General features: G+C 45.1%; 1 protein-coding gene across 4 annotated transcripts in view; it reads left to right on the forward strand.

The window, feature by feature from the left end:
* LOC134351729 (aldo-keto reductase family 1 member D1-like) overlaps positions 1 to 4181 on the forward strand; it is a 78579-nt gene extending 74398 nt beyond the window's left edge. For all 4 annotated transcript variants that reach the window (XM_063058312.1, XM_063058311.1, XM_063058313.1 and 1 more), the window contains exons 9-10: positions 523 to 605; positions 3685 to 4181. In XM_063058312.1, coding sequence (XP_062914382.1) covers positions 523 to 605; positions 3685 to 3727 — 126 coding nt within the window. In that variant the 3' untranslated portion in view covers positions 3728 to 4181. The remainder of the gene's footprint in view (positions 1 to 522; positions 606 to 3684) is intronic.
* Positions 4182 to 19487: the final 15306 nt, after the last annotated feature.

Below are 19487 nucleotides of genomic sequence, written 5' to 3' on the forward strand. Positions count from 1 at the left end.
TATTGGATCGATTGCAAGACTATGGCAGGTGTGCATGTGGCCAATCGATCACATGGTGAATTGATTTTGCAGACTTTCGGGTGCGCACGTTTACGCTTCGCAGGCCCAGTACATTGCTCCCGCACTGTAGGCTGCCCACATGTACCATGGCTGACATCACTCAATAATACCCCATATTCCCACTTACTCCGTCACCGTTTTTGTTCCGTGCAGCGTAACACACTTCAATTACTTTGAGTCACAGCTAGCTTCGTATTCCACCTGTTCTGTGGGGGCAACTTTGTCCTAGATTCCCAACCGAATCTGTTACTCTCGTTCTGGTCTCTGGATAGACACCGAAATGTTTCTGGTGGAAGCAAGCACAATGTCAGCCCAATCATTCCTCTCAGACTGAATAGGAAGCGAGAGCAACAGTGCGGTTACTATCCAGGCAAGGAATAATTTAAGGGCGAACTTCAGTCGATAAAAACCAAATAACTTTTATTTTCATCTTACTGCTTTGAATTCTCTTTTTATTTGTAGATTTTTGACTTTTCTTTAACGGATGAAGAGATGAAAGCCATTGATGCACTCAACAAAAATCAACGATACGTGGAGCTTTTAATGTAAGCCTCCCATTTGTTGAACAGATCTCATTGCTAGCAGTCTCATTTCAGAGCATCCACCTACTTGAGGCTGGGCTTGTGTCCTCTTTGAGCCTTAAGGTGTGACCTGATAGAGATATACAAAATCATAAGGAGAACAGATAGGATCTCTATTTAGGGGGTGGGGTGGCAAAGATAAGAGGGTTCTGGTCTGAGGTGAGAGGAAGGAGTTGAGAGGGGATGTGAGGAGGAAGTTTTACCTCACAGAGTAGTCCAGAACATGCCGTCTGAGGAGGTGGTAGGGGCAGATTCTCTAACAACATTTAAAAACAAACCTCCAGACAAGTACTTGAATCACCAAGGCATAAAAGGGCACTGACCTGTGCAGAAAAATGGAACTAATGGAAACTGGTACAATGGGCAATATGGAGTTTTTGGGCAGAAGGGCCTGCTTCTGTGATGTGCATCACTTTGATTGAACAATGAGGGATGATTGTTTAATGTGACGCGGTCCCTTGTTCACACAAATCTCACTAATTTCAACCAGACCCAGTTCTAGACTTGGTTCTCACAACACTTTCTATTTGATAAGACACACAAAATGCTGGAGCTGGAATCAGGCAGCATCTGTGAAGGAGAATATACTACACTGATGGTCAGAATTTACAAGAAAGATTAATAAGATTGAAAGAGTACAGAGAAAATTTACAAGGATGTCGTTGGGACTTGAGGACCTGCATTGTAGGGAAAGGTTGAAAAGGTTAGGACTTTACTCCCTCGAGCACAGGAGACCGAGGAGAGTGGATAAAGAAGTCACCGTCAAGGCGGGCGTGGAGCTCACTGAGACGCAGGTGCAGGGGGACAAAAGGGCAGTGTATTGTCTTGCACTTCAGTATAAGGAGTTAAGGCATTGGCTAGTTTCTAAATGGAGAGCAAATTCACAAATTAGAGTGCAAAGGCACTTGGGGAATCCTCGTGCATAATTCCCTAAAGGTTAACAGACAGGTTGAGTAAGGAAGGCAAGTGCAATGTTAGCATTCATTCTGAGTGGACTAGAGTATAAGAGCAGGGCTGTAATGCTGAGTTATTGGTCAGACCACATTTAGCATATTGTGAGTAGTTTTGGGTGTCATATCTAAGGAAGGATGCACTGGCATTGGAGAGGATCCAGAGGAGGTTTACGAGAATGATCTCAGGAATGAAGGTATTAATGTTTGAGGAGCATTTGATGGCTCTGGGCTTACACTTGCTGGAGTTTAGAAGGATGAGGGGGATTTCATTCAAGCCCACCGAATATTGAAAGGCTTGCATAGAGTTGGTTTGGAGAGAATTGGTTAGCAGACAGGAAGCAAAGACTGGGAATAAACGGGACCTTTTCAGAATGGCAGGCAGTGACTAGTGGGGTACCGCAAGGCTCAGTGCTGGGACCCCAGTTGTTTACAATATATATTAATGACTTAGACGAGGGAATTAAATGCAGCATCTCCAAGTTTGCGGATGACACGAAGCTGGGCGGCAGTGTTAGCTGTGAGGAGGATGCTAAGAGGATGCAGGGTGACTTGGATAGGTTAGGTGAGTGGGCAAATTCATGGCAGATGCAATTTAATGTGGATAAATGTGATGTTATCCACTTTGTTGGCAAAAACAGGAAAACAGATTATTATCTGAATGGTGGCCGATTAGGAAAAGGGGAGGTGCAACGAGACCTGGGTGTCATTGTACACCAGTCATTGAAAGTGGGCATGCAGGTACAACAGGCGGTGAAAAAGGCCAATGGTATGCTGGCATTCATAGCAAGAGGATTCGAGTACAGGAGCAGGGAGGTACTACTGCAGTTGTACAAGGCTTTGGTGAGACCACACCTGGAGTATTGTGTGCAGTTTTGGTCCCCTAATATGAGGAAAGACATCCTTGCCATAGAGGGAGTACAAAGAAGGCTCACCAGATTGATTCCTGGGATGGCAGGACTTTCATATGATGGAAGACAGGATCGACTAGGCTTATACTCGCTGGAATAGAAGATTGAGGGGGGATCTTATTGAAACGTATAAAATTCTAAAGGGATTGGACAGGCTAGATGCAGGAAGATTGTTCCTGATGTTGGGGAAGTCCAGAACAGTTTAAGGATAAAGGGGAAGCCTTTTAGGACCAAGATGAGGAAAAACTTCTTCACACAGAGAGTGGTGAATCTGTGGAATTCTCTGCCACAGGAAACAGTTGAGGCCAGTTCATTGGCTATACTTAAGAGGGAGTTAGATATGGCCCTTGTGGCTAAAGGGATCAGGGGGTATGGAGAGAAGGCAGGTACAGGGTTCTGAGTTGGATGATCAGCCATGATCATACTAAATGGCGGTGCAGGCTCGGAGGGCTGAATGGCCCATTCCTGCACCTATTTTCTATGTTTCTATGAATCCAATAGTGAGCAAATCTAGGACCAGAGAGTACAGCCTCATAATAGGACATCCCTATAGAAGAGAGGTAAGGAGGAATTTCTTTAACCAGACAGTGGTAGCTGACCCACTTCAGCACATTGTGTGTTTTGCTCAAGATTTCCACCATCTGCAGAATCCGTTATGTTTCTTATTTTCTTTTGAATGACCGCTTTGATTTTCCCCTGACCTTTCCCACTGATGTAACCATTCCATTGGGATGAACTAACAAAGCATTAATAAGGTACAAGCAGATAATGATCAACCTACTTGAAGTACACAACCTGCCAACTTTATTGGAGCAGCTCTTGTTCAAAAAAAAAAATCCACAGCTGGACTGGAAGGAAAGGGCAAAGATACCAGAATGATTTCCAATCCTGATGACGGGTCTCGACCCAAAACATCAATTGCTTATCCATTTCCATAGATGCTGCCTGACCTGCTGAGTTCCTCCTACATTTTGTGTGTAACTCTGGATTTCCACTATCTGCAGAATCTCTTGTGTATATGTTACTAAGTTATCTTCTTTTCTGTAGTCTGACCTATTGTTATTGAAATGCAGCCCACCACAGTGGTATAATCTGCAAATTTATAGATGGAATTAGAGCGGAATCTGGTTGTGTCTTTTGTAATCAAACCTCACACTGTCACCCTCTGCTCTCCCACTGTAGGTGGAAGGATCACCCAGAATACCCCTTCGATGATGACTATTAAACTGGAGAGTCTGCTGGAAGTGTTGCAACAATGCAGAAGGGAAACTGTGGTGCTGAATCGAGCAAAATGAAATTAATTTGGCAGTACATATGTACCACAACACATTAGTAAATTTAGCAAATGCAAATAAGGACAAAGTTTCACATTTTAGTGGTGCCTGATCACATTTCCCAGAATTCATGAGACACAAAGACTTGCCACAAGTAGTTAGCCCTTTCACACAGTAGTAGATATAACTGGATAAATTTGGTGCCTGATCAGTAGTTGTGATGCATCAAATCCCTGGGCTCTCTCTGCCCCTGTTTTGGGCCTTTGAGCAGGGCTGCTCTCAGCTTTACCACTGAGGATGCTGTGGCTTGTCTACTGCACCTCAAATGAGGGGTAATCACTATTCTACTGCATGTAATACAATTTCTGAAATGTAATTAATAAAAAATATAAATTTCTAACTGCATCAGCATAAATCCCGGTCCGTATATTATTGATGTGTAGGTAACGGTCTGCAGCCTTCTGGGCACACCTAGGGATGGACAAAGATGAGATTATGCTTGGTCGGAAACGCAAACCAGCTTTTCCTTTTTTTTTTGGCACACGTGTGCGTCTGTGTGCTTGCGTCCGTGTGTGTGCGATGTTGGCGGGACAATGTCTTTTTCATGCCTTTACAAGGCGCGGAGCGAGAGAGAGAGACTGTGTGGCACACCACTCCTCACACAGACATTTCACAGTATTTTTCCCTTTATTTTATGAGATCGAGTTGCGATCTTGACACTCAACCCGGCACGGATGGAAAGCACACTCGGGAGTGGACCCGACTGGGTTCGAACCCAGGAACCTCCGTTCTGGAGTCCGGTGCTGATGTCATTGCGCCAACAGCCGGCCCAGACAGATCAGTTTTTCCTAACACTTACTCAGACTTTAGGGGAAGTTATGAAAAGTTTAAGGTACACAATGGCAGATTGTTTCCTCTAGATGAGGAACAAGAGAACACAGATATGGGTGAGTGACAAATACTATTCTAAAGCTCTGGTTGCTGCACCTATCAAAAGTGCCAAATGGATGGTGCAGTTTGGCTTGATACTGAGATCCCTCTATCACAGAATCCTGCCTTTTGCCAATTCTTGACACAGTATATGAGCTGTACATAAGCTAGTAAATTGGTTTATTCTTGTCACGTGTACTGTGTGTGGCCTCCGTCGGTCGTGGTCGACCATGGGTACTGCACCTCTGGTAGTCACTGGCTTATCGAGCAGCATCGACTGTGGCTATTGAGGCTGATTCTGAAATGGCAGGCTCTGCTACAGTTGCTGCCTGTGTAGGGCATCGTGGAATTGTTGTCCGCTGTCCGCTGTGCTCTCCGTTTAGCTCTCCGCTCCTCAAACTGACTCAGGATCACTCTTTCTCCTTGCTCGAGGTGTTGCTGAAGAGTACCTCACCATTTGTTGTGGTCATCTGCTGTATCCTCCCAGCACTCTGTGTTGATTTTAAAGGCTTTCATGTCGCACTTACAGAAGTCCTTGAAGCGAAGCTGGGGTCTACCAGTGTTCCTCTTGCCTGTTGTTAGTTCTCTGTAGAGGATGTCCTTTGGCAGTCTACCATCCTTCATACGACGGACGTGGCCCAGCCAGCGCAGTCTGCGTTGTCTTAAAAGCTTGAACATTGTGGGAGGTCCAGCGCGGGACAGGACCTCAGAGTTTGGGGCTTTGTCTCTCCAGGTGATGCGAGGATGCGGTGAAGACTGTGCAGGTGAAAACTATTGAGTTTCCTCTCCTGCTTGGAGTAGATGGTCCAAGTCTCACTACCATACAGGAGGGTGCTGATAACGCATGCATTGAACACAGCAGTCTTGGTCTTTGTAGCGAGTTTTGGATTCTCTCTGACCTGCGAGGAGAGTCGAGCAAGGATCGATGCTGCTTTGCCGATAGCCTATTGATTTCAGCATCAAGGGAGAGAGTGTCGCTAGTGGTCAACCCCAAGTATGTGAACTCGTGGACCACTTCGAGATCGTATTGTCAACGGTAATGACTGGAGTCTCCATTACGTTCTGGGCAAGGACATTTGTTTTCTTTAGGCTGATGGTAAGCCCGAAGTCCTTGCAAGCCTTAGAGAAGCGGTCCATGAGAGCTTGTAGTTGCTGTTTGGTGTGCGAGGTTATAGCAGCGTCATTGGCAAAGAGCATGTCTCATATTAAGATCTTTCGCACCTTTGTTCTTGCTCTCAGACGCGCAGGGTTGAACAGCCGGCCATCAGACCTGGTGTGGATGTAGATGCCTTCTGTTGACATCCCAAACACGTGCTTCAATAGCAGAAAGAAGATGCCGAGTAATGTTGGGGCCAACACGCATCCTTGTTTGACTCCACTACGAATAGCGAAGGGTTCTGATGAGCTGCCATCATACTGAACAGTAGCCCTCATGTCGTCATGGAATGACTTGAAGATACTTCGGAGTTTTGGGGCACAGCTGATCTTGAGGAGAATCTGAAAGAACCCATCCCTGCTGACAAGGTCGAATGCCTTGGTCAAGTCAATGAAAGCGACATAGTGGGGTTTCTGTTGTTTCCCGCACTTCTCGAGTTGATGGAGTGAGAAAATCATGTCGACAGCTGACCTCCTTGCGCGAAAACCACATTGGGACTCAGGGTAGACCCACTCTGCCAGAGTTTGTAAACGTGCCAGAGTTACTCGAGCAAAGACTTTGCCGACAATACTCAGGAGGGAGATACCCCTGTAATTGTAGCAGTCACTCCTGTCACCCTTGTTCTTGTACAAAGTGATGATTTTGGAGTTGCACATATCCTGTGGTACCACTCCTTCCTCCCAGCACTGACTGACGACCTCATGTAAAGGTTGGAGGAGTGAGCTTTTGCAGTGTTTGATCAGGTCTGGAAGAATCCCATCATTGCCAGGAGCTTTCCCTGGGGCCAGACTGTCAATTGCCTTGCTGAGGTCCTCAGTGGTTGGTTCAGAGTCGAGTTCATCCATGACTGGTAGACAATCGATGGCATCAATGGCTGAGCTAACAACAACATTTTCCCTCGAGTAGAGCTCAGAGTAGTGTACTACCCAGTGTTCCATCTGCTTAATTTTATCGGCGATTATTTCACTGCTGGATGACTTCAGGGGTGCTGTCTTGCTCTGCGATGGGCCAAGGGCCTTCTTGATACCATCATACATCGATCTGATGTTGCCTGTCAGTTTAAAAAAAAACTTCTTCTTGCCATCCATACAGATCATTTCATTGCATCAGTACATCAAGGTAAACAAGGGAAAAGCATTAATAGAATGCAGAATAAAGTGTTACTGTTACAGAGAAAGTACAGTGCAGGTAGACAATGTTGAAGATCACGATAAGGTATATTGGGAAGTGGAGTCCATCTTATTCTACAAGGGTTCCATTTAATAGTCTTATGATAGTGGGGCAGAAGCTATCCTTAAACCTGGTTGTATGTACTTTTGTATCTTCGGAGAGTGCTGAAGAGAGAATATCCAGGGTGGATGGTGGTCTTTGTGTTGGCTGCTTTATGGAGGTAGCAAGAAGTCTAGGCAGAGCCTGTGAAGGTGAGTCTGGTTTCTGTGATGTGCTGAACTGCGTCCATAACTCTCCATAGTTTCTTTCAGTCTTGAACAGAGCAGTTGCCAAACCAAGCCATGGTGCACCCAGTTAGGATGCTTTCTGAGGTACATTTATACAAATTGATAGGGGTCGACAGGGTCATTACAAATTTCTTTAACCCCTTGAAGAAGTAAAGGAATTAGTGAGCTTTCTTGGCCATGGCATCCAGATGGTTGGACTCAAACAGGATATTGATGATGTTCACTGCTAGGAACTTGAAGCTCTCAACCTCAGCACTGTTGATGTAGGCAAGAGCATGTGCACTACCCCTCTTTCTGAAGTCAACGACCAGCTCTTTTGTTGGCATTGAGGGAAAGGTTGTTGTCATGACACTAAGCTCTCCACCTCCTTCCTGTACTCCCACTCATTGTTATTTGAGATAGGACCCAATACTCTGGTGTCATCTGCAAACTTGTAGATGGAATTAGAGTAGATTCTGTCAACACAGTCATGAGTGTATAAGGAGTTGAGTAGGGTACTCAGGATGCAATCTTGTGGAGCACCATTGTTGAGGATAATGGAGGCAGGGGTGTTGCTGTATACCTTTATGTGGGGTTTCGACCCAAAACATTGACAATTCCTTTCCTCCCACAGATGCTGCTTGACTGACCCATTAAGTTCCTCCAGGAAATTGTTGGTTGCTCCAGATTCCAGCATCTGCACTCTCTTGTGCCTCCTCTCTTACTGCCTATCCTGATTGCTTGTGGTCTATTGGTGTGGAAGGCAAGATCCAGTTGCAATCCAGCTGTAGATCTGAACAGCTGTATTCATGGACTAACCTCACATCTAGCCAAGCTGTTTTTAGTACAGATATAAGTTTGTTATCTAACCAACAATATGGAAATTCCAGTTATGTCTATTCACTAAAAGCAGGATTAATCTAAAATGGTGAATTATCATTTAACCAGTATACTCCAACGCACAGGACCACAGGAGGCTGTAGAGTTTAGGAGGAGAGATGACCTCATTGAGCAGAGCATTTACAGGGTGGTTGTAAAGGCAATGTTTTCATGGTGATGTATCTATGGTTTTGTTTCCCATTCCAATGTTTGTTTTGGTGCCTATCTGTGATCCCATTGGAGAGGGCATAATTCTGAGCTGATGTACCCATACCAAAAATATGTAGCGAAGAAACGTCAACTGTTTATTCCCTTCCATACTAGAAACACCAGTTTCATCCCCTCCACAGACCTGCTGAAGGCTCTCTGTCCAAAATGTTGACTGTTTATTCCCCTCCATAGATGCTGCCTGACCTGCTGAATTCCTCCAACTTGTGTTGCTCTGGATTTCCAACCTCAGCAGAATCTCTTGATTTCATGATTTGATTTGCTGCTCCACCTTCTCTACAGGCTAGAAGGTGAAAGGTAAAGCCAGGCTAGGAGGATGGTAGGTGGATGGGGGATGAAGTGAGAAGCTGAGAGGAGATGGGTGGCAAAGGTAAAGGGCTGAAGAAGGAGGAATGTGACCACTGGAGAAAGGAATGGAGGAAGGGCTCCAGCGGGAGTTGATACTTAGATGAGGAGAAGAGAAGGGATAAGAAGGGAGTCCGAAATAAAATAAGAGAAAAAGGGCGGGGGAAGAAATTACTGGAAGTTAGAGAAATTGATGTTCATGTCATCAGGTCGGGGACTACCCAGATGGAAAACGAAGTGTTGCTCCTCCAACCTGAGAGCGGCCTCATCATGGCAGTAGAGGAGGTAATGGACCAACCTGTTGGAATGCAAATGGGGACTGGAATTAAAATGGTTAGCTACTGGGAAATCCTGCTTCTTGTGGACAGAGTGAAGGTCCTCGACAAAGTGGTCCCCCAACCTACATGAGGTCTCACTGATGTAGAGGAGGCCGCAATGGGAACACCAGATACAGTAGATGATCCCGACAGACTTGGAGGTGAAGTGTTGCCTTACCTGTTTCATGCTGAGACAGGAGGTGAATGGACAATTGTAGCACTTCTTCCTCTCGCAAGGATAGTGCCAGGAGAGAGATCAGTGGGAAGGGACAAATGAAGAAGGCAATCAAGGAGAGAGTGATCCTTGTAGAGTGGAGTGGACAAAAAGATGTGTTTGGTGGTGGGATTGTGTGGAAGTCACGGCGAATGACAAGCTGGATGCAGAGGCTTATGGGGTAGTATGTAATGACAAGTCTTTTCCCCCCAGAGGAGGCAAGTCTAAAACTAAAGGTTAGACGTATAAGGTGGGAGGGAGGAACATTTTAAAGGGACCTGAAGGGGAAGATTTTACATCAAGGGTGCCGGGTGTGTAGAATGAGCTGTCAGAGGAGGTGGGAGAGCAGGTACAATAAGAACAATTAAATGGCACTTAGATAGGATAATGGACAGGAAATATTTAGAGGGATACGAGCCAAATGCAGGCAGGCGGGATTATCTCAGATCAGTGATTAAGCTGATGCGGTGTAAATTTGTGACTTTGGCCAATATGTGCTGCACTACCTGGATGGATGGACAAGAGCAGCAGGAAGATGGGAATATGTCAGCTCCAAGAACTCATACCCCACCTCCCCCTGCCCAGCTATCAACTTGACTTTGAACTCTGTCACTGATCACTGTGTCTGGGCCAAAATGCTGGAATTCCCAACCCAAAAGTACCACAGTTACCTCTTTACCAGGTGATCAGCAGGAGTCCAAGGAGAGGCTTGCCCTCACTTTCTCAAGTGTTGTTTGGAAGGGAAAGAAGCACAAACTTTGCCCATATCACCGAGGTCCCAAAAGTTAGTAAACCAATGTGTTAAGTTTTACTCACAATGTACTGCTTCTGCCTGTTGTAGATTATGGCTCCAATACCGTTTGCTGGATCATCTAGATAAGAAGTTTAAAATCGTTAGAGTTGGTGCCAGATGTTCTTACTCTGTTTTTGTTTTTTTTTTCTCTGATTTTAACAATGCCAGTGGCCTGTATGTGGTCCTGAGAGAGTCATGAAGCATAGAACCAGGCCCTTCAGTTCTTCAAGTTCATACTGATTTCTTCACATTCATCCTCCTCACTTTGCTCAACCAGTCAGAAAAGTTCCTGAGCAGAATTATTGCAGTAATTCATCCAACTAAATTGAGAGCTAAAAACTTTACAGACTAAGTTTAAAATTCATGATGGAAGGATATGGAAAATAAAATTGAAATGATCTCTGGATCTAAAATGCAGGTCCGTAACCCAGCTTTAGGTAAGTGATGGAGACACAAGAGACAGTCGATGCTGGAATCCGAAGCAACAATTAAACTGCTGGAGGAAAGCAGCAGGTGGAGCAGCAACAATGGAGGGAAATGGACAGCCATGTTTTGGGTAGAGACCCTTCATCTGGACTGAAAGACAGAACGGAGATAGCCAGTATAAAAAGGTCCATTGAAGTGGAGTGGAAGGGTAGCAAGAGCTGAACTGGAATAGGTGGATCCAAATGAGGAGGGGTGATTTTCTGATGGAGCAGGGGAGGGTGGAAATGGGGTCAGAGGTGGGGTGGTGATTAATGGATGTGACAAAGAGCCACAAATGACAAGAGAGGAAGATGAGAATGGAACCAAGTGTGGGAGGTGGGGAAGGGCAGATGGGAACAGTAGAGAAAAGGGTTCCAATAGGAAGAGAGCTTGGGTGGTGGGCAGATGGAATCGGTGGGGAAAGGGAAAATTCCTACCCATTCATCCAGGTCAATGAAATTCAGAAGATGTAGAGTAATAGTCTTATAAATGGGCATGACTTAAGGATTGAAGGGCACCCATTCAGAACAGAAATGCAAAGAAATTTTTTTAGTCAGAGGGTGGTGAATCTATGGAATTTGTTGCCACAGGCAACAGTGGAGGCCAAGTCATTGGGTATATTTAAGGCAGAGATTGATAGGTACTGAGTAGCCAGGGCATCAAGGGTTATGGTGAGAAGGCGGGGGAGTGGGACTAAATAGGAGAATGGATCAGCTCATGATAAAATGGCGGAGCAGACTCGATGGGCCGAATGGCCTACTTCTGCTCCTTTGTCTTATGGTCTTATGGTCTAAATACTGGAACACAAGAGGCTGAGGGATGATCTGGCAGAGATAGATAAAATTATAGGAGGAGTAGATGGACAGATAGTCAGACTACTTTTCCTATGGTAGGGGTAGCACAAGCAAGAGGGCATAGGTTTAAAATGAGAGAAAGGTGTTTAAAAGGGGTGCTAAGGGTAAGTATTTTACACAGAGACGAATTGATATCTGCCAGAGGAGCTGGTGGAATCAGATACAATCACAACAGTTGAGAGACATTTAAACCAACCTTTGAGCAGGCAAGGAAGGATACAGATTCAGGCCTGGAAGGACGTGCTAGGGATAACCCTCAAATGTCGCCACATATTCCAGCACTAGCATAGCATGCCCATTAAGTTCACAGAACACAACAAAATAGAACAGCAAAACAAGCCCTGTTTCTCCTCCCATCCACTTTATATATATATATATATATACACACACACACACTACTCCAACCCCAGGACAGGCCATCTTTAGGGCTGCAGCTTCCAGTAAACTCATAGACTCGATACAGGCAAATGGAATCAGTGTAGGTGGGTAAAAAGATTGACACAGACATGAAGTATTGAAGGGCCTGTATTTGGACGGTACAAACTCTATGACTCTGTACAAAGAGGATGGGTTGCACTTGAATCCCAGGGGGACCAATATGCTGGCAGAGAGGTTTGCTAAGGCTATTGAGGAGAGTTTAAACTAGAATTGCAGTGGGGTGGGAAAAGAACTGTAGTGACGGAGGAAGGGGAGGTTGGCTCACAAATAGAGAAAGCTTGGAGACAGTGTGAAAGGGAGGATAGGCAGGTGATAGAGAAGGGACGCACTCAGACAGGTGGTTTGAGATGTGTCTATTTTAATGCGAGGAGTATCATGAATAAAGTGGATGAGCTTAGAGCATGGATCAGCACTTGGAGCTATGACGTTGTGGCCATTACAGAGACTTGGATGGTGCAGGGGCGGGAATGGCTACTTCAGGTGCCAGGCTTTAGATGTTTCAGAAAGGGCAGGGAGGGAGGCAAAAGAGGTGGGGGCGTGGCACTGCTGATCAGAGATAGTGTCACGGCTGCAGAAAAGGAGGAAGTCATGGAGGGATTGTCTACGGAGTCTCTGTGAGTGGAAGTTAGGAACAGGAAGGGGTCAATAACTCTCCTGGTTATTTTTTATAGACCACCCAATAGTAACAGGGACATCGAGGAGCAGATAGGGAGACAGATTCTGCAAAGGTGTAATAATAACAGGGTTGTTGTGCTGGGAGATTTTAATTTCCCAAATATTCATTGGCATCTCCCTGGAGCGAGTGCCTTAGATGGGGTAGAGTTTGTTAGGTGTATTCAGGAAGGTTTCTTGACACAATATGTAGATAAGCCTACAAGAGGAGAGGCTGTACTTGATCTGGTATAGGGAAATGAACCTGGTCAGGTGTCAGGTCTCTCAGTGGGAGAGCAATTTGGAAATAGTGATCACAATTTTATCTCCTTTACCATAGTACTGGAGAGGGATAGGAACAGACAAGTTAGGGAAACGTTTAATTGGAGTAAGGGGAAATATGAAGCTATAAGGCAGGAACTTGGAAGCATAAATTGGGAACAGATGTCCTCAGGGAAATGTATGGCAGAAATATGGCAAATGTTCGGTGGATATTTGTCTGGCATTCTGCATAGGTACGTTCCAATGAGACAGGGAAAGAATGGTAGTATATAGAAACCATAGTGTACAAAGGCTGTTGTAAATCTAGTCAAGAAGAAAAGAAGAGCTTATGAAACATTCAAAGAACTAGGTAATGATAGAGATCTAGAAGATTATAAGGCTAGCAGGAAGGAGCTAAGAATGAAATTAGGAGAGCCAGAAGGGGCCATGAAAAGGCCTTGGCAGACAGGATTAAGGAAAACCCCAAGACATTCTACAAGTATGTGAAGAGCAAGAGGATAAGATGTGAGAGAATAGGGCCAATCAAGTGTGACAGTGGAAAAGTGTGTATGGAACCAGAGGAGATAGCGGAGCTACTTAATACTGTGTTTCAGTATTCACTATGGAAAAGGAATGACTTACAGCGGACTGAAAAGCTTGAGCATGTAGATATTAAGGAAGAGGATGTGTTGGAGTTTTTGGAAAGCACCAAGTTGGATAAGTCACCAGGAATGGATGGTATGTATCCCAGGTTACTGTGGGAAGTGAGGTAGGAGATTGCCGAGCCTCTGGCAATGATCTTTGCATTATCAATGAGGATGGGAGAGGTTCCAGAGGATTGGAGGGTTGCAGATGTTGTTCCCTTTTTCAAGATAGGGTGTAGATATAGCCCAGGAAATTAAAGACCAGTGAGTCTTACTTCAGTTGTTGGTAAATTGATGGAGAAAATCCTGAGAGGAAGGATTTATGAACATTTGGAGAGGCATAGTATGATTAGGAATAGTCAGCATGGCTTTGTGAAAGGCAGGTCATGCCTTACGAGCCTGACTGAATTTTTTGAGGATGTGAATAAACACATTGATGAAGGTAGAGCCGTAGATGTAGTGTATATGGATTTCAGCAAGGCATTTGATAAGGTACCCCATGCAAGCCTTATTGAGAAAGTAAGGAGGCATGGGATCCAAGGGGACATTGCTTTGTGGATCCAGAACTGGCCTGCCCACAGAAGGCAAAGAGTGATTGTAGATGGGTCATATTCTGCATGGAGGTCGGTAACCAGTGGTGTGCCTCAGGGATCTGTTCTAGGACTCCTACTCTTAGCGATTTTTATAAATGACCTGGATGAGGAAGTGGAGGGATAGGTTAGTAAATTTGCTGATGACACAAAGGTTGGGAATGTTGTGGATAGTGTGGTGGGCTGTCAGAGGTTACAGTGGGACATTGATAGGATGCAAAACTGGGCTGAGAAATGGCAGATGGAGTTCAACCCAGATAAGTGTGAGGTGGTTCATCTTGGTAGGTCAAATATGATGGCAGAATATAGCACTAATGGCAAGACTCTTGGCAGTGTGGAGGATCAGAGGGATCTTGGGGTCTGAGTCCACAGGACATTCAAAGCGGCTGCGCAGGTTGACTCTGTAGTTAAGAAAGCTTATGGTGCCTTGGCCTTCATCAACCTTGGGGTTGAGTTTAAGAGCCAAGAGGTAATGTTGCATCTATATATGTTGCAATAAGGCAATGGGGAGCGGACCCAAGAGCAGGACACCGACACAGTGGTAACAATAACAGATGTGTATTTTATTAATAGTTGCCAGGAAGGCTGGACTTGGACAAGGACTTGGACAGCGAGCCTGGACTTGGACATGGACTTGGGCACAGAGCCTGGACTTGAACTTGGACTCAGACACGGAGAGACAGATTACTCAACTCGGAGTAGCAGCAAATGGCCAGACCTGCTCAGCTGGAAACGAGGCGACCAAACCAAACAACAACAGACAATCCATATCTTAACACAGAGTAGCTCATGAAGTGGCAAACGGCCAGCAATCACTCAGCTGGACACAAAAAGACAGAATTTTCAACTCAAAGTAGCGGCAAATGGCTGGACCTACTCAGCTGGAAACGAGACGACTAAACCAACAAACGACCGACATGAAGCGACAAACGGCCGGCAATCAGCTGGACATGAAAACGACCGAATTCACTAAGCAGCCACAGACACCGAAGCAACTTAGAGTCCATGATTCTCGGCGGCTCTGGGACGAGCATAGCTGCACTGGCTACGGTGACAAACCAGCTGCAAGTAGATGTAAGCCAGAGTTTTTATGCTGCCGGTTTGAATGAGAATCAGATGCCCTAATCAAGGAGCCCAGTGGAACATGGGGAAAAAGAAATTAACTGAAATGAGGAGTCAATGGACCGGACCATGACAGTACCACCCCCTAGCGGGAGCCTCCAGGCAACCTAACAGGCTTGCTCAGATTATCGATGACCCGGGCGTGTGGTGGGGGGGGGGGGTGCGGTGGTGTTTGGCAGAAGAGGACTCTGGTTAGCGAGAGTTTGTAAGACAGTGTCTGTGTCCGCTAGGTCTGTGTATGGCTGGTCCATTCTGTTACAATAGGGCGATGGGGAGCAGACCCAAGAGCAGGACACAAACACGGTGGTAACAATAACAGAAGTGTGTTTATTAATAGATGCCAGGAAGGCCGGAGACCGAGGATTAGATGCTTACATGGACATAAATGTTGGACAACAAACCGGAGGAACCTGGACTTGGACTTGGCCACGGAGCCTGGACTCGAACACGGAACCTGGACTTGGACTCGGATTCAGATGCGGAACCTGGAATTGGACTCGGACTCGGACGTGGAACCTGGACCCGGACTTGGGGTCAGAGCTTGGACTTGGACCCGGAGTCTGGACCCGGACTCGGACTTGGACCCGGAGTCTGGACTCGGACTCGGACCTGGAACCTGGACTTGGACTCGGACTTGAACATAGAGCATGGAGTTGGACTCAGACTTGGACCCAGAGCCTGGACTTGGATTTGGACTAGGACTTGGACCCGAAGCCTGGAATTGGACCTGGAGCCTGGACTCAGACTCAGACTCGGACCCGAAGCCTGGACTCGGACTCGGACCCGGACTCGGACTCGGACTTGGACTCGGACCTGGAGCCTGGACTCAGACTCAGACTTGGACCTGAAGCCTGGAGTTGGACATGGAGACTGGACTTGAATTTGGACTTGGACTTGCACACAGAGCCTGGACTTGGACCCAGAGTGGACTTGGACTCAGACCCGGAACGTGGACTTGGAGTTGGACCTGAAGCCTGGATTTGGACTTGGACTTGGACATGGACTCGGACACGGAGAGACAGAATACACAACTCAGAGTAGCGGCAAAAGGCCGGACCTACTCAGCTGGAAACGAGACGACTAAACCAACCAACGACAGACAATATGAATCTTGACATGGAGTAGCTTATGAAGCGGCAAACGGCCGGCAATATTGCTAAAAATTATTTTACCTATCTTGGTATTAAGATTACTAAAAATTTTAAAGACTTATATAAATATAATTTTCTTCTTTTAATTGAATATACATAACAAACACTTTCCAAATGGTCGCCAATGACGTTGTTGTTAATTGGTCGAATAAATGTTATAAAAATGACAATTTTACCAAAATTTTATGCACATTTCAAGCTGTTCCATCCTTTGTCCCGAAAACGTTTTTTGATAGAATAGTTTCTATGATCTTGTGATGAGGGAATTAAATGCACGCAGCATTAGAAATAAAGTGGATGACCTTGCTGCACAGCTGCAGGTTAAAAGATATGACATTGTGGCCATCACTGAGTCATGGCTAAATGATGGATGTAATTGAGAGCTGAATATCCAAGGATACACAGTGTATAGGAAAGATAGGAAGGTAGGTAAAGGGGGTGGCGTGGCCCTGATGGTAAGTAACGATATCAAATCAATAGAAAGAAGGGACATAGGATCTGAAGAGGTAGAATCCTTATGGGTAGAATTAAGAAATGGCAAGGGTAAAAAGACACTAATAGCAGTTATATACAGGCCTCCAAACAGCAGCCGGGATGTGGACTACAAGTTACAGCTGGAAATAGAAAAAGCATGTCAGAAGGAAAATGTCAAGATAATTATGGGGGATTTTAATATGAAAGTGGATTGGGAAAGTCAGGAAGGTAATGGATCTCAGGAGAGGGAGTTTGTAGAATGCCTACAGGATGGCTTTTTGGAGCAGCTTGTCCAGAAGCCCACCAGGGGACCGGCTGTTTTGGATTGGGTGCTGTGTAACGAACCTGAGGCGATTAGGGAGCTGGAGGTAAAGGAACCCCTTGGAAGTAGTGATCATAATATGACTGAGTTCAGTTTCAAATTTGAAAAGGAGAAACTGGTATCAGGTGTATCGATATTTCAGTGGAACAGGGGAAATTACAGTGGTATGAGAGAGGAACTGGCCCAAGTCGATTGGAAAAGTAAGCTAAATGGAGGGACAGCAGAGCAGAATTGGATGAAATTCCTACAAGAAATAAGGAAAATGCAGGAAAAATTTATTCCAAGAAAAAAGAAAATCATGAATGAAAAAATGGCACAAATGTGGCTAACGGAAGAGGTTAAGGCAAAAATAAAAGCAAAAGAAACGGCATACAAGGAAGCAAAAATTAGTGGGAAAAATGAGTACTGGAAGACTTCAAAACTTACAGAAGGAAACTAAGGAAGTCATTAGGAAAGAAAAGATGAATTATGAAAGGAAGTTGGTGATTAACATAAAAAAAGATACTAAGAGTTTTTTTTAAATATATGAAGAGTAAAAGAGTGACAAGGGTAGATACGGGACCGATTGAAAATGATGCTGGAGAAATTATAATGGATAAAAAAGAGATGGCGGAGGAACTAAATGAGTATTTTGCATCAGTCTTCACAGTGGAAAACATGAGAAATATACCTGATAGCCAGAGGTATCAGGGAATAGAATTAGGTACAGTCAAGATTACTAGAGAGAAAGTGCTTGGGAAGCTAAGTGGACTAAGAATAGATAAGTCTCCCAGTCCGGATGAGGTGCACCCAAGGGTTCCGAAGGAGGTGGCTTTGGAGATTGTGGAAGCATTGGAAATGATCTTCCAGGAATCAATAGACTCTGGCATGGTTCCAGAGGACTGGAAGGTCGCAAATGTAGTTCCACTATTTAAGAAAGGAAGGAGGCAGCAAAAAGAAAATTACAGACCTATTAGTCTGACATTGGTAGTTGGAAAGATATTGGAGACATTCCTCAAGGACGAAGTTATGAAATACCTCGAGGTGCATGACAAGATAGGCCGAAGCCAGCATGGTTTCATGAAGGGAAGATCCTGCCTCGCCAACCTATTGGAATTTTTTGAGGTAATTTTGAATAAGATTGACAAGGGAGAGGCTGTGGATGTTGTGTATTTGGATTTTCAAAAGGCCTTCGATAAGGTGCCGCATATGAGGCTGCTTAATAAAATGAGAGCCCATGGAGTTATAGGAAAGATATTGAAATGGGTGGCGCATTGGCTGATAGGCAGAAAGCAAAGGGTGGGAATAAAGGGATCCTATTCTGATTGGTTGCCGGTTACTAGTGGTGTTCCGCAGGGGTCGGTGTTGGGGCCGCTTCTTTTTACGATGTATATCGATGATTTGGATTATGGATTAAATGGTTTTGTGGCTAAGTTTGCGGATGACACCAAGATAGGTGGAGGAGCAGGAAATGTTGAAGAAACGGAAAGGTTGCAGAGAGACTTAGTCAGTTTAGGAGAGTGGGCAAAGAAATGGCAGATGAGATACAACGTTGACAAATGTACAGTTGTACATTTTGGAAGAAGAAATAATCGGGCAGATTATTATTTAGATGGGGAGAAAATTCAAAAATCGGAAGTGCAAAGGGACTTGGGGGTCCTCGTGCAGGATACCCTAAAGGTTAACCACCAAGTTGGATCGGCGGCAAGGAAAGCGAATGCTATGTTGGCATTCATTTCAAGAAGAATAGTGTATAAGAGTAAGGAGGTGTTGATGAGGCTCTATGGGGCATTAGTGAGACCTCATTTGGAATACTGTGTGCAGTTTTGGGCCCCCTATCTTAGAAAGGATGTACTGATGTTGGAGAGAGCTCAGAGAAGATTTACGAGGATGATTCCTGGAATGCAGGGGCTAACATATGAGGAGCCTTTGTCGGCTCTTGGACTGTATTCATTAGAGTATAGAAGAATGAGAAGGGATCTCATAGAAACATTTCAAATGTTGAAAGGGTTGGACAGAGTAGATGTGGAAAGGTTGTTTCCCTTGGTGGGTGAGTCCAGGACAAGAGACCATAGTCTTAGAATTAGAGGGTACCCAGTTAAAACAGAGATGAGGAGAAATTTTTTTAGCCAGAGGGTCGTGGATTTGTGGAATTCGTTGCCACGTATAGCTGTGGAGGCCCGATCATTGAGGGTGTTTAAAGAGGAGATTGACAGGTATCTAATTAGTCAGGGTATCAAGGGATATGGGGAAAAAGCCGGAAATTGGAACTAGATGGGTGAATAGTTTAGCTCATGGGGGAGCTGCGGAGCAAACTCGATGGGCTGAATGGCCTATTTCTGCTCCTTTGGCTTGTCTTGTCTTGCGAATTGATTATTCTATATCTGGAATAATAAAAGCTCTAGAGTAAGTAAACCTTTACTGCAAAAATTAAGAAAAAAGATGGTGGCTTGGCCTTACCA

This window comes from Mobula hypostoma, chromosome 9 (assembly GCF_963921235.1).
Source record: "Mobula hypostoma chromosome 9, sMobHyp1.1, whole genome shotgun sequence".
NCBI lineage: Eukaryota > Metazoa > Chordata > Chondrichthyes > Myliobatiformes > Myliobatidae > Mobula > Mobula hypostoma.